Source organism: Xenopus tropicalis, chromosome 3, assembly GCF_000004195.4.
Source record: "Xenopus tropicalis strain Nigerian chromosome 3, UCB_Xtro_10.0, whole genome shotgun sequence".
Taxonomy (NCBI): Eukaryota; Metazoa; Chordata; class Amphibia; order Anura; family Pipidae; genus Xenopus; species Xenopus tropicalis.
Genome location: NC_030679.2, coordinates 50,981,131 through 50,997,452, shown reverse-complemented (window position 1 = coordinate 50,997,452; position 16,322 = coordinate 50,981,131). Strand labels below are relative to the sequence as shown.

At 36.6% G+C, this 16,322-nt stretch overlaps 1 protein-coding gene across 1 annotated transcript in view; it reads right to left on the bottom strand.

Annotated features, from left to right (window-relative positions):
• Window positions 1–16,322, bottom strand: part of LOC100490346 (dynein heavy chain 3, axonemal) — a 522,485-nt gene that overhangs the window by 486,405 nt on the left and 19,758 nt on the right. Inside the window, exon 2 of the mRNA XM_031898872.1 lies at window positions 1,423–1,502. Coding sequence (XP_031754732.1) covers window positions 1,423–1,502 — 80 coding nt within the window. The remainder of the gene's footprint in view (window positions 1–1,422; window positions 1,503–16,322) is intronic.

Below are 16,322 nucleotides of genomic sequence, written 5' to 3'. Positions count from 1 at the left end.
TTGTCATTCATTGGCAGATTTGTCCTGGCTGCTGCCCTTAGTACGTAAAATACAAAATTTCTATTTAGGATTACCCAGTGGCACATAATACTAAAATAGTATATATTTATGATAATGGTTTATTTAGATGAAACAGGGTTTTGCATATATTCTTCTAGAGACCTAGATTGTTGGGAGGTATAGTTTTCTTTTAACTGACATGATTATTTGCTTAATATTATCTCCTAGATTATGACTGTTTTTTTAGCCTTAGCTATTGACAATGTTGTAAAAGTTTGAATGTAGAGAACAGCGTGTCTGCCAAATTAAATTTATGTAATTATAGATATAATTAGTTGCACAGAAATACCTTATGTCCTGTGCTATGAACCCTATTCATCATTTTCTATGTTATGATGCTTTGATCCATAAAAAATGTCCACAAACAGAAGATATTCTCATTCAGTCAGGACCATTAGCTACTGCAATTATTTCCTCTTTCATATCATTAGACTTAAAGATAGATATTTCCTTTGTGAATTTATTTAATGCCGATTAGATAACCTATGCTGCCGCAGTTGGTTAGGTAAGCTGTTAAACTAGTTTTTGAAAGGAAAGATATTATATACTAGACACTGTCCTAGAACTCTCATTCTTGGTTATATAAAGAATAATATTTGTCCAGTAAACTATCTAGCTTTTATTTCTTTTCTGTGTATTTCTATAAGAAATGAATATAACCGATCAATGCATAATTATATTCCTGTAAAAAATGTTTACTTTTATCTTGTAAAGGTGGTTCCAATTCTGGCTTTGATTTTGACTTTGCATTAGTTATTTAATTGTCTCCCTTTCACTTAAGTTTGTATCCCCTCCCTTCCATCAATGCCCCTAAAGAAGAACTAAAACTACACAAAGAAGCAGTGAAAATGTGGCACGTTATATTTTGGAGCTCTGTACCAGCCCAAGGCAACAATGGCCTTTAGCAGTGAAGATCTGTGCCCCTGAAGATGCTCCCAGTAGCTCCCCATCTTCTTTTCTGCTGATTAATGGCACAGGCTGTGGACTGCTGTCAGTTACCTGAGCTTAGGAACAGACATACAAAATACTGTATATATAAAATAAAAATGTCAAAATACAATGCCGATTAGTAATTGATTCAGATTCTCATTACATGGCAGCTCAAAAACCAGTGCAATTTGCATTAGAATATAATAATGAGCCCTATAGCATCGGCATCTATGACAGGCCAACCTCATTTTCTGTTTGATGATTTGCTACAACCCTAACTTAGCTTCTCAATTGCTGCAGAGCACAGAGCATGTGCGTGCCACTGACTAACAAAACCCAAGATGGTGGGCTCCAGTTCACAACACTGAAGGCCTCAAGACACATTAGTACTTCAGTATTATCTTTCAAAAACTATACTAAAATTATTCTTACCGTTAACACTGTTAAGTTTGTAGACAAAGTGGGTAGAAAAGTCTCTTGCTGCAGGACTGTAATTGTTTGCAATAGAATCACTGTAAAAAAAAGAAAAACACATGAATAAATTTGGTTTGTTTCCATAAAATACAAAATAATCATAGATCTCTGCAAGGTTATTCTCAATGTAACCATTAAGTACATTTTAAATGTTATCAACTGTTGGTGCTCCAGGATTCCAAAAGTGTAAAAAACAAACTTTTGATACAATCTCATGGAAATAAAGAAAATTATATACCAATCAATCAATATATACTCTTGAATGTCTCCCTCATGACAACCTGCCTCTCTACATGCAGGCTTTGGGTGCTTTTTCATAGACAGCTTAAATACATCATCTTGTCAAAGGAAATCCAGGCCAATGATGTATTAGCACTAACTGTCCATCAAAACACAAAAATCTATGATGCAAATGTGGGATTTGGGGAGACAGTTGCCAAGTGGGCATAGTGAAGAGTTACTTGATTATTATGGAATAGGTGTGTCATTTTTAATTGGTGATATGGTTTAAACCACCATCAAAGTAATATTGAATATCTTTGTATAGTTTGTATACAGGTATGGGACCCATTATCTGGAAACCTGTTATCCAGAAAGTTCCCGAATTAAAGCAAGGCCGTTTCCCATGGCAAATAATTCTAATTTTTAAAAATGATTTTACTTATTCTTTGTAATAATAAAACAGTACCTTGTACTTGATCCCAGCTAAAATAGAATTAATCCTTATTGAAGGGAACACAATCCTGTTGGGTTTATTTAATGTTTAAGTTATTTTTTAGTAGACTATAAGGTATAGAGATCCAAATTATGGAAAGATCCCTTATCCAGAAATCCCCAGGGCCAGAGTATTCTGGACAACAGATCCCATACCTGTACAACATACAGTAATTATAAAATACTGTATACATTCATACAGAGTTTTTTTGTATAATAAATCATAATAAACTAATACACTGCTCAAGCTCAGAGTAATAAAAGGTAATTTTTTTTTTACAAGGTAAAATTCTATCTATTTTTGTCCATAGTTATAGGCACTATAAAACTCTATAACACTCTCTGTTTAGCCCTTGTTTCTTTTTTGCCAGATTTTACATGAACTTACGGTTAGGGTGGAATGATTTCTTTCCTGTACAGGTATGGGATCTCTTATCCAGAAACCCGTTACCCAGAAAGTTCCGAATTATGGAAAGGCCACCTCTAGTGATGAGTGAATATGTCCCGTTTCGCTTCGTCATAAAATTTGCGAAACGGGGAAAAATTCAGCGCAACAAATTTTTCCGCAACAAATTTTTATGGCAGTTTTGCAAAATAATGATATTTGGCAGACATAAGTTATGGAAATCTAACTCTGATAAAGATATATATATTCAAAACAACATTACATAATGTGTGTCAGTAGGGTCATATGTAACTACTAATGAAGGTGAATCTTTATCATATGCACCTTATCATATACACCTTATATAAACATAATGAACATGGCCAAGCAACTTGCACACTGTGTGTGGTCAGCTTTAAGGGTCAATAAGAAAAACAAAACACGTAGCCTTTTTTCTTATGTCTTCTTCTATTAACAGTCTCCCTCTCTCAGTTATACATAACAAAAGTGCAATTTAATCCAACTGTTTTTTTATATCGCAACTGTGATATAACAATTTTGCTTTAAAAAAAATGTAAAAGGCAAGTCCTTGAACAGTTATTTGTATCTTTGGAGTGCAGAATATTCCCCGGCTAAACACGAGTGTCATATTCATGGTATAATTTTCAATCCAACAGATCATTTTCTGTGTCCGTATTCTTGCAAATGAGGCAAATAATACGGAATGTGAAAATATGATTTGTGCTATCAATGACATCTGGAGGTTTGGTTCTGCAGTTATTAGCAGATATTTTTTCACCCAGCAGCAGAGCCAAAAATCAATCATTTTGATAACGAAGCATGGCATGGCCTGTCTGCACTGTCATTTCAATCTGATTAATCACACATTCAGAGACCTTTACCTTAAAGAAGCAATTGTTCCCATTTAATCAAAAAGAAACATTCATGCTAATTTAAAACATTAATAAGCATAATTGAAACTTGAAATGCTGAAATATAATGTTGTATTGCTAACTATGGAACCACGCTGCCCCAGTAAGTTTACAAGTATTTAAAATAAAAGCTGAATAATTTTTGTACCTGGTATTTTCAATACATTCTTTAAGTGGATATCACTTTATGCCATTGCTGATTAGCCAGGACGAGTGGGTATGTTGTGCTATTGCTCCACAGTACAATAAACCCACTCATCCTGGTCTCCTCTGCCGTAGTTAACTGTACAACCAGATTAGAACAGGCAGGCAGGTAGATTGCTATTTTGTATTGCTGACCATTACACTGAAGTACAAAAACATGAAAGTATGACTCTTGACAAACATTTTGCAATAACAACCAAAATATTGCTTTTTTTGCAATGAGGGGGTGCAGTTTTCAATATTTTCAAAAGATAAAAGCTCAGAAAAGGTACAAAAGAATGTACTTTTTCACACAAAATGCTGATATTTAGACTTGAAGGAATTGAAAATGAATATTTAGACATAGTCATAAGCAAGGTAGATGCAGGCTTATATGTGACATATATGTCAGCTGAGCAGCTGCTGCTTTGATTTAACAATCTGTCTTATTAACCAATCAAAGGTTTGTGTGTACGCATACTCTTTTTTTGTTGTTGGGTGAAGCAATAACATGTGACATATTATTACACTGGATCACATATACAGTATTCCATAACAATTTAAAGATATTCTATAAAGAATAAACCTTTTGTCTGTTTCCATTTAGATGGAAATGGCCTCAACAAACTCATGACTGCATAATTTTGATATTCTGTATAAACCTGACATATTAATCACATGCATGTTATGAAAGACTCATGCCATAAACTACAGGTCATAATTATCTTAACATTGGGGGCCTTATTTGTTATTGCTTGAGCAATCAGTTATAGAAGGTGAGAGCAAGTTTCTAAATATACATGCATTTTCTTTAATTCATTACTTTGGCTTGCAGCTGGACAGATTTTAAAAAAAATTAACATGTATTTTTTTGTCCAACATCCGCACTGAAAAAAAAAAGTTAGTTTCTTTTAAAGGACGTGGGGGTCTCTATCCTTCAGAAACCAAAAACAGGCTTATATATAATTATTGAACTTTATATATATATATGGAGATCTGTGTATATCTCCTGTCTTAAATGTACATGTTATATACATAATCATTTTACTACTATTTCTGAAATGGATGTTAGCTCCTAAATGGTTACTCTTGTTCTCTTTTCTCTTTGCAGGATTGTTTCATTTTCTGGATAAGTGGATGCTTCCTACTCACTAGAGTAGTAGTTATTTACCTTGAACAGGAATTTTTTCCAAAAAGTGCAAGACATGGGAGCACAGGGTCTTTATTTAGTACTTTGAAACTTACTCCAATCTCATTTATTTGCTGTGCTTTTACTCTTTGCTCTCCTAGAATGGAGCTTTAAGTGTTGCATTTCATATTGCAGGCAGTTCTGCTTGCATTCTGAAGAGTTGCAAACATAATTGGCAGAAGGTGGTTGAGACCCTGGAATACCCCTATTGCACCTCATCACTCAAAATGCTCCAGCTGAAGAATGATATGGGAGTTATGTACAGAACACGCTTGAGCCTGGCAATCAATAGCTCTAGTTGCCAAATCTTACCACATAGTGATTTAAGGGCTTTGGTTGATGTTGTGGCCCGTTACTGTTTTGCAGTTGTGCTTAATCAATCGGAAATGAAAGCCACTGTGTTTCATGCAATATATTTTTTCAAGTTACACACTTCAACACACTACTTGGTTAGTAATGCCTAACTTTAACAATGTTTGCCCCAGCAAATTGTATGACAAGGTTTATAGATGGCTGCTAATTCTCCATTTCTCCCAGGATTTTAATTCAACTAGGTTTTCAGCTAAATTCATTAAGGAACTGATATACCTAAGGAATACGTAGCTTATAAATGGGACTATATTATAATAATCTAATATACAAGACACACGTGCAAAGATAACATTTCAATGCTGAAAATATTTAAAATATAAGAAGAAATCTTTAATAGATACAATAACATTACAAAATCTCTCAAGTGTAGTGGCATTATTTTTTATGATTAAATAGTAAAAGCTTTTGTGTTGTATTCCATGTATAAAGTGTGAATGAATCACTTAAAGGGAAACTATACCTTTAAAGGGATACTATCATGATTTTTATGGTATACTTTTTATTTCTAAATTACACTGTTTACCTTGCAAATAATTCACTCTACTATTTAAACGTTTATTCTTTAACCAACAAACATATTTTTTTGGCTGTATTATTGGTGTGTAGGCTCCATCTCAGTGCATTGTGCCTGAATCTGAGATTTAAGAAGGAGCCAGCGCTACACATAAGAACTGCTTTCAGGTAGCCTATTGTTTCTCCTACTCCCAAGTAACTGTCCTAAGCAGGACTTGGATTTCTTACTATTGAGTGCTATTCTGATATCTACTGGGAGCTGCTATTTTGCTCCCTTCCCATTGTTCTGCTGAATGGCTGCTGGGGGAAAAGGGGATGAAGAGGGCGATATCACTCCAACGTGCAGATCAGCAGTAAAGTGTGACTGAAGCTTTGCAGAGCACAGGTAACATGGCTGGGGCACCCTGGGAAATGAAGAATATGACTAGCCCCATATGAAATTTCAAAATTAAATATAAAAAATATCTGTTTGCGTTTTTAAAAAACAGATTACAATGCAGGAATCTGCTTGATAAACTCTATTAACTGATGAGTTTTGAAAAAAACATGTTTTCCCATGACAGTATTCCTTTAAATATTGTAGGTCTCCATAAAAATGTATTGTATGAAGCAGCTCATATGTGAAACCCTGCTTCATCTAACTAAACCATTTTCATAAAAATATACTTTTCTAGTAGTATGTGGCATTGGATAATCCTAAATAGAAAAAATGCCATTTTCAAGTACTAAAGCCCACTTCCTGGTTCATACAATTCCCTTTACCTATCAACGATTCAAAATTTCAACCTGATAGGCCCTTAGCCTGGGGGCTATATCAGCTATTTTTGGTCCACATGGAGGCAGCCCCATAATTATGGAACATCTTTTTTTTTTTTATAAAAAAAAAAAAAAAAACAACAACAACTGTGGTTTGTGTTATTGCTTTGTCTGCAAACAGAGATTCTTTCTGAAAAATCAATTTTTACTGCCAAAAATAATAATAACAGGTTCTGACAGCATAACAGATGATAATAAATATATAGCAGAAATGCAATTCCTTTTAATAGCTTCGTGGCCCCAATGATTGTACAGATATGAACGCGATAAGCGAATAAAGAACAATTATAATTAGCATGTAGCTTGAGACCAGCTAACCTTCCTGACCTTATCTTACTGCATTTGACTATAACTTTTAAAAATTTCAAAAAGGGCAAGTGCAAGTTCTTCATGTTTGGCTTCAGCAATAGAGAAGAAAAGTTATCTTTTAGCATCTAATTCAGAGGTTACACAGGGCTGACTTTGGTCTTTAACTAGCTCTGACACAGGCAACAGCATTATCCACACTGGGCCTAATAATGTGTTCTGGAGATAATCTTTTGACGTTTTTAGACACTCCAAATTCTGGATATACTTTCCCATAAGACAGCAAGGTTTAGCTTTTATTACATTGAAATGATTACTAAAATATAGAAAACATTTTACTGAAACCAGAAAACATCACCAATCAGTACTATCAAAAAAATATAACCCACATTTTGTCTCATTAGTTGAGTAAAAACAATAAAAAAGGGTAGTTTAAGATAATTGCATATATCAGCATAAGATTTCTTAAAGGAGCAAACCTAACAGACTGTGTAGGGCTTTGTTCCTGTGTAATATATTTTCTTGGTTTTCCAGTGGAGAAACACCTCAATCCAATCATTCACTTGAACGGGAAACACATGGCAGAACTGCAAGTATCACTTATTAACCTGAAAATATTGTGTTTTGAGACTGATAAGAACTGGTTCCAGCAATATCAAACATTTTCCATTCATGATTAAGGGCAGTGGAAGTGGTAGATTTATGCATTTCTCCAGTGGATGATACTCCTCAAACTATAGCCCTAGAACAGAATAATCTGGATCCAGATTATTGTAAACGTAATATATTTATATGAAAGTAAAGTAGAGGTGCATCATGCATATAAATCACATATAATGTAATGGCAAAGTTTTGGTGTCTTTGTATAAGGACAGAAGGAACCATCTGAAGCAAATGGGTGTATGGCAGTATACTTATTATTATACTTAGTATATTAAGAGGAAACAGATAGATGACAATATGTAATATGAAAAAATTAGTTTATACACAGTATAACGTGTATCAGTCTTGGAATATTTTATTTGGCATTATCTATAAAACCCAAAATATTGGGTCATGATAAAAGAGTTTTATCAAACTGTTATCAAAGTTTTCACTGCAGAAACTATCTACATCTGAACAGGTAAGGGCTCCCTTATCTGGATATCGGGTTTCCGGACAAGAGATCCCTTACCTTCATATTTTTTAATATGCACACACATTATATTATATATATATATACACACACACACACACACATATTATAAAGCATTACATAGGTGCAAATGTGGAGCAGGCTGCCTTGGTAAATCCTTTTGTCTTAGAGTTTTTGGTTTATTCTTTCTAAATTAATGTCAATATTACATTTAAGATGGTATTTCAAAATTCAAAAGCAAATCCTGGTTTCTTGGTTTGGCTTTTATGGATAGATGTAGCAGTGGCTTGAAACGGTGGAAAACAAGTGATGGATGCCTTGTCCCACCATCAGTTTTTACCAGTTCATTTTGGGTGTGAGTTGCAGGAACATTTCCCGCTGATGGGGCTTTTGCATTTTGCAAGATGTGACAGTAACTATAACATGCTTTCCTTTTATGGGATTTGCTTTAACAGGATTAGAAATGGAGATTAACTGTCATTGAGCTCTAAAGGGTTTAATGATACTGTTAAAACAGTTTAAGTTTTATTGTGTTTATACTCTTTTTTTTAGGTCATTTCACTTTGTTTTTTAATATTGTTTTATTAAGATCAAGCTAATGTGAAAAATATTTTATATTTAATAGCATTTTGTTCTAAAGCATTTTATACCCTGGATGTAAACTGTATTATAATAAAACAAATGTAAAATCATGGCTAAAGGCCAGCATACGAAATATTCCTTTGAATACCATTTTAAGAATAAGGGAGATGATAGATAGATAGATAGATAGATAGATAGATAGATGATAGATAAATGATAGATAGATAGATAAATAGATAGATAGATAATAGATAGATTCTTTAATGTTCAAAGTTCTACATCTTTATAGGATAATACAGGTAATGATCTCAAGAGTACAAGAAAAGTAAATTCTAGCAATACATACCACATATGATATATATTGAGATGGATACAAGAGTGGTTATTACCCAGAATTTCTTAAAACAGTCAAGTTCAAAGTTCTACATCTTTATAGGAGAATACAGGTAATGATCTCAAGAGTACAAGAAAAGTAAATTCTAGCAATACATACCACATATGATATATATTGAGATGGATACAAGAGTGGTTATTACCCAGAATTTCTTAAAAGTCATTTTTGGTAAACAAGCACAAGAACAGAATAATAGTATAGCAGTTACTCAGCCTACATGGACACAGGTGGGAGCCCAGTAAGGGGCCTCAATGCAAGGGAGGAAAATAAAAGATGGTCCAAAATCAACTATAACTGCCTTTTAGTTATTAGTTATCAGTCAGCACTCAACAAATCATGGACTGAACTGCACAAACTTTCAAGCATTTACTTCAAGCCAATTAATTAAAATTTATAATAGTAATTTGAGACAATCATTATAAAAAGACACAGCCTAAAATGCATTCAAGTTCAAACTCATATAAGACATAACATATTAAATGTAAAAGATCTTGAAAAACTGAATGAAACCCATTCCTACATGCGGAGATGCAGTAGAAGTCAGTTGGAAGGGTATCCTTGGTATGAAGCAAGTTGAAACAGTTGAGGCAATTGTTTAGGACAGTCAGCATTCTACATTCTTATTGAAAATGGATGAAACAATGCAACGTTTGTTTGCATGAACATAAGCCGTCACTCTTTTAGTTCCTTGTATACCCAATATAGTAACTGAACACCCCTCTCATATTTTATCCTATTATGATGCAATTAACTTTTTTCCACAACTTAACATGACTGAGATTAAATCATTTGAGTTTTTTCTTAAATAAGCAAACAATAATGACATAATTATTGCTATTATGCTATTGCAGAAAAAAAGAAAGTCTGCTTTTTAAATACAATCACAAAAATTAGTAAATCTGTCTTATTATTCTATTGTAAGAGTCATCTGGGCCCATTTAAAAGGGAAACTATGCCCCCAAACAATGTAGGTCTCTATAAAAATATATTGGATAAACAAGCTCATATGTAAAGACCTTCTTCATCTACACCAATTTAATAGGAGTCACAGTGCACACAAACAAGCCAAGTCCCACATACTTACTTACTAACAGGCTGGTGGCTGGTTGAATCAACTTGCTTTCATTTCAACTAAAAAGGGATAAGTATTCTTTACTAACTTTATCAAAACCATTGTGTTTTTTTACTGTTGGGTTTTATTTATTTTTTTTCATAAGTAATTGTTGTTTTTGGAGCTAATTTACAAAGTTTGTGGGATCCATAGGCTTACAGCAGGTTACATTCCCTTGTAATTACCCTCAGCTTGAGGAGGGTGGGGTTTGATTAGTTCACCTTTACAGACTGCATAAATAGAACCACAGGCAGTCCAGTGAGCTGCTTACTAACAGGCTGGTGGCTGGTTGAATCAACTTGCTTTCATTTCAACTAAAAAGGGATAAGTATTCTTTACTAACTTTATCAAAACCATTGTGTTTTTTTACTGTTGGGTTTTATTTATTTTTTTCATAAGTAATTGTTGTTTTTGGAGCTAATTTACAAAGTTTGTGGGATCCATAGGCTTACAGCAGGTTACATTCCCTTGTAATTACCCTCAGCTTGAGGAGGGTGGGGTTTGATTAGTTCACCTTTACAGACTGCATAAATAGAACCACAGGCAGTCCAGTGAGCTGCTTACTAACAGGCTGGTGGCTGGTTGAATCAACTTGCTTTCATTTCAACTAAAAAGGGATAAGTATTCTTTACTAACTTTATCAAAACCATTGTGTTTTTTTACTGTTGGGTTTTATTTATTTTTTTCATAAGTAATTGTTGTTTTTGGAGCTAATTTACAAAGTTTGTGGGATCCATAGGCTTACAGCAGGTTACATTCCCTTGTAATTACCCTCAGCTTGAGGAGGGTGGGGTTTGATTAGTTCACCTTTACAGACTGCATAAATAGAACCACAGGCACTCCAGTGGAGCTTGCTCTGGTGGTAGGTGCTCTGTAAGTGATTGCTCTTTAAGTGGGACTCTGTAAGTGGAGTTATAAACTCAGGGAGTTAGTGGGGACTCTGTAAGTGGAGTTATAAACTCAGGGAGTTAGTGGGGACTCTGTAAGTGGAGTTATAAACTCAGGAGTTAAACACTAAGGGAGTTAAAAATAAGGTAAAACAAGGTATTTACTACAAGTCCTTACACCTATTTTTGTTTAACTGTTCTTGTAACTGGGAGAATGAGTGGTAGCAACATTGAAGGTCTGACACAGTGCACAGCCTGCCACATGTATGCAGTTGTGGAACAACAGTTCCAAAGTGCATACCTCTGTTGTGGATGTGAGCGAATTGCCACTTTAGAGGCTCGCGTTAGAGTCCTAGAGGAACACGTCGCAACACTGCGTTCAATCAACAATCTTGAGAGGGGTCTCTTGTTAACTGAACAAGAACTAGTGGGGTCAGATAGTAGGGGGGGAGGGGAGCAGCAAAAGGATGATAGGGCAGTAAGCTGGGTGACAGTTAGAAAATCTAGTGTGGGGAAAAGGAAAAGGGAGGCTGCTCCAGGGTTTGCGCATCCCAACAGATTTGCCAGATTGTGTGAAGAAGATGGGAGTGTGAACTCTGGATTGGCGGTTCTAGGTGAGGCTGATCTCTCTAACAGCCGGGAGACCAGTTTCACTAGTAGTGGTGGGGAGGAGAGCAGAGCTAGGCCTAAACAGATGGTGGTTATAGGGGATTCGATCATTAGGAAAGTGGACAGGGTAATCTGTCAAGCGGATCGCTTCAACCGGACAGTTTGCTGTCTTCCTGGTGCCAGGGTTCGGCATGTGGTTGATCGGGTTGACACATTATTGGGAGGGGCTGGGCAAGACCCGGCTGTCTTGGTACATATCGGTACTAACGACAAAATGAACGGTAGGTGGGGGACTTTAAAGAGTGAGTTCAGGGATCTAGGCTCTAAGATTAGGCAAAGGTCCTCCAATGTCATTTTTTCGGAAATTTTGCCGGTGCCGCGTGCAAGTTTAGGGAGACAGCGGGAGCTTAGGGAGCTAAATGCGTGGCTAAAGTCTTGGTGTAGGAAGGAAGGGTTTGGGTTCCTAGAGCACTGGGCTGACTTTTCCTTGGGGTACAATCTATACAGCCCTGACGGATTGCACCTCAATGGAAGGGGGTCTGCTGTGCTAGGGGAGAGAATGGTTAAGAGGTTGGAGGAGTGTTTAAACTAGACAAGGGGGGGGTGGGTGAGCTAGAATTCCATGGGAAAATTAGTGTAGACGGGGTAGGGGGACTAGCAAAGGGTTGTGGGGGAGGAGTGAGGGGGGCATATAGTTTATCAGATAAGGAGCTTCCGTTACAAGGAAAGCAGTCTCATAATTGCCTTAGCTCTAATTCTCCCTTAGCTAATGTAAACATCAGAGGGAGAAGTAATAATCTCCGCTGCATGCTGGCTAATGCGCGTAGCTTGTCGGGTAAATTAGGGGAGCTGCAAGCTATTGCATGTATTGAAAATTATGATTTAATAGGTATCACTGAGACCTGGTGGGATGATAAATGCGACTGGGCTGTGAATTTAAATGGGTATACACTTTTTAGGAGGGACAGAGAGATTAAAAAGGGTGGAGGGGTTTGTCTTTACGTAAAGTCAGACTTAAAGCCATGTAATAAAGACATTACCAATGAAAACGTCGAATCTCTTTGGGTAGAAATTTCAGTAGGGCTGAAGGTCACAAAGAAAATGATCATTGGTGTATGTTATAAACCACCCCGTATAGATGAGGGGGATGAGGCCCAGCTATTGTTGCAAATGGAGGAGGCTTCAAAACTGGGTCAAGTTGTTGTTATGGGGGACTTTAATTATCCGGACATTGACTGGAGTAATGGGGTGGCTAAGTCAGAAAAAGCTAGTAGGTTTGTAAATATGCTAAATGACAACTTTTTATTTCAGGCAGTTCAAGAACCCACTAGGAATGACGCTATTTTGGACCTGGTGATTTCTAATAATAATGAACTTATCTCTAACATTTGTGTGGGTGAGCATTTGGGGAACAGTGATCACAACATGGTCTCCTTTGAGATAATGCTGCAGAGACAGCGCTATAAGGGAGTAACTAAAACACTCAATTTTAGACGTGCAGACTTTGCCAGTATAAGGGCATCTCTGCAATGTGTCAACTGGGAAAGGCTTTTCATGGGGTTAGACACAGAAGGAAAATGGAACATCTTTAAAACATTGCTTTGTAGGTATACGCAACAGTATATCCCCCTAGTAAGCAAGGAGAGGCATCGCAAAGCAAAACCTTTATGGCTGAATAAAAGTGTTATTGTCGAGGTTGGTAAGAAAAAACGTGCTTTTAGGGCATTCAAGTTAGCTGGGACAGCAGAAACTTTCATCAGGTACAAGGAAGCAAATAAAGCATGCAAAAAAGCTATCAGGCAAGCTAAAATAGAGATGGAAAGGGATATTGCTGCTAGGAGTAAAAAGAATCCAAAATTATTTTTTAATTATGTGAATAGTAAAAAAATGAAGCAAGAAGGGGTGGGAACTTTATTATCACGGGGGGGTACGTTGGTTGATGAAAACGGGGAAAAAGCTGAAATTTTGAACTCTTATTTTTCATCTGTCTATACATCTGAGGAGCCAGATAATGAAGGCTTCCCTTGTAATATGCCCAGTTCTAGTAATTTAGCTACTGACGCATGGGTCACTCGGGAGGAAATTCAAAAGAGACTTGAACATGTAAAGGTAAACAAAGGTCCAGGGCCGGATGGGATTCATCCCAGGGTATTAAATGAGCTGAGCGCTGTGATTGCCAAACCTCTTCACTTAATTTTTCAGGATTCATTGAGGTCTGGCATGGTGCCAAGAGACTGGCGGATTGCTAATGTGGTGCCGTTATTTAAAAAGGGATCCCGTTCTCAGCCTGAAAACTATAGGCCTGTTAGTCTGACATCAGTAGTAGGAAAACTTTTGGAAGGGGTAATAAGGGATAGGATAGTTGAATACATTGCAGTTCACAATACTATTAGTTTGTGCCAGCATGGTTTTATGCGTAACAGATCTTGCCAGACTAATTTAGTTGCCTTTTATGAGGAGGTGAGTAGGAACCTTGATGCTGGAATGGCAGTTGATGTCATCTACTTGGACTTTGCTAAAGCGTTTGATACAGTACCTCACAGAAGGTTAATGATCAAATTAAGGAATATTGGCCTAGAACATAATATTTGTAATTGGATAGAGAACTGGCTGAAGGATAGAGTACAAAGAGTGGTTGTAAATGGAACATTTTCTAATTGGACCAGTGTGGTTAGTGGAGTACCGCAGGGGTCAGTCCTTGGGCCTTTGCTGTTTAACTTGTTTATTAATGACCTGGAGGTGGGCATAGACAGTATTGTTTCTATTTTTGCTGATGACACTAAATTGTGCAAAACTATAAGTTCCATGCAGGATGCTGCCGCTTTGCAGAGCGATTTGACAAAATTAGATAACTGGGCAGCAAACTGGAAAATGAGGTTCAATGTTGATAAGTGCAAAGTTATGCACTTTGGTAGAAATAATATAAACGCAAACTATCTACTGAATGGTAGTGTGTTGGGGGTTTCCTTAATGGAGAAGGATCTAGGGGTTTTTGTTGATAACAAGTTGTCTAATTCCAGGCAGTGTCATTCTGTGGCTACTAAAGCAAATAAAGTGCTGTCTTGTATAAAAAAGGGCATTGACTCAAGGGATGAGAACATAATTTTGCCCCTTTATAGGTCCCTGGTAAGGCCTCACCTTGAGTATGCAGTGCAGTTTTGGGCTCCAGTCCTTAAGAAGGATATTAATGAGCTGGAGAGAGTGCAGAGACGTGCAACTAAACTGGTTAAGGGGATGGAAGATTTAAACTATGAGGTTAGACTGTCGAGGTTGGGGTTGTTTTCTCTGGAAAAGAGGCGCTTGCGAGGGGACATGATTACTCTGTACAAGTACATTAGAGGGGATTATAGGCAGTTGGGGGATGTTCTTTTTTCCCATAAAAACAATCAACGCACCAGAGGTCACCCCTTTAGATTAGAGGAACGGAGCTTCCATTTGAAGCAGCGTAGGTGGTTTTTCACGGTGAGGGCAGTGAGGTTATGGAATGCCCTTCCTAGTGATGTGGTAATGGCAGATTCTGTTAATGCCTTTAAGAGGGGCCTGGATGAGTTCTTGATCAATCAGAATATCCAAGGCTATTGTGATACTAATATCTACAGTTAGTACTAGTGGTTGTATTTATAGTTTATGTATGTGAGTATAGATTGGTAGGTGTGGGTTAGGTGTGCTGGGTTTACTTGGATGGGTTGAACTTGATGGACACAGGTCTTTTTTCAACCCTATGTAACTATGTAACTATAACTATGTAACATGCTAGGCCCCATCAGCCAATTAATGGAGTTCTGCCTTTTGCTCCCATACTACTTCCTGTTACAGTTAGAGCTGCATTATTTCTGGTCATGTGATCTCTGAAGGAGCACACAGCCCATCACTAAATGGTGGCTCAAGGGAAAGGATATTAAAGGAGAATATTTACTGATATATATATATTGCAGTTTGGTGAAATTGCATAATAGGTCACTTAACATAATATACATAATATAACTGTTTGGTAAGTATTCATTCTGAGGTATAGTTTTCCTTTAAGATCACTGCAACAAGGTTGCGCTAAAATGGACACAATTGTTGCATGTATTTACATTATTTGTTAAAGGTACTTGCATCCAATCATGCTCCTGCACTTCTGTATAGTTGTGCTATGGGTCACTGCATCCTTTCTGCCTCTTCCACTGACGCAAAGCAGCCCTGATGCTGCCACTACCCTGAACGTGCTGGTAACTCCCATTTCCATTATTACCACTAGGAAAGCATTCAGAGAGATTAGTCGCAGAGCAATTAATATCCTCATGTGTCATCGCTAGTGATGGGCAAATTTTTTCTGCTAGGCATGGATTTGCTGCAGAATTTTGCATTGGCAACATTTTTTCATGAAACTCCTGTGAAAATTTACTGTGACAAAAAAATTTGCAGAGTGAGAAAAAGTTGTGGTCGCATCAAAGAAGACGTGTAAAAAAAGACACTCTGCATCAAAGAAGTTGCGGTAGTGGCAAAAAAAGTCACGTGCATCAAAAAAGTAATGTAGTAGCCACGTTCCATGAAGTTTTCATGGGGTTTTTTTCAATTGTTTGTTAAACAGTTTTGCAAAATTTGCAGCAAAATGGGACCAATTCGTTCATCAATAGTCATCTCTCTTATAGGGAAAGGAACTGCTTACATTACTTTCTACATTTCTTAATTATTGACTGAGTTTAAATGTTTGCAATTATAAAGCAAATTAGTACAACATAAAC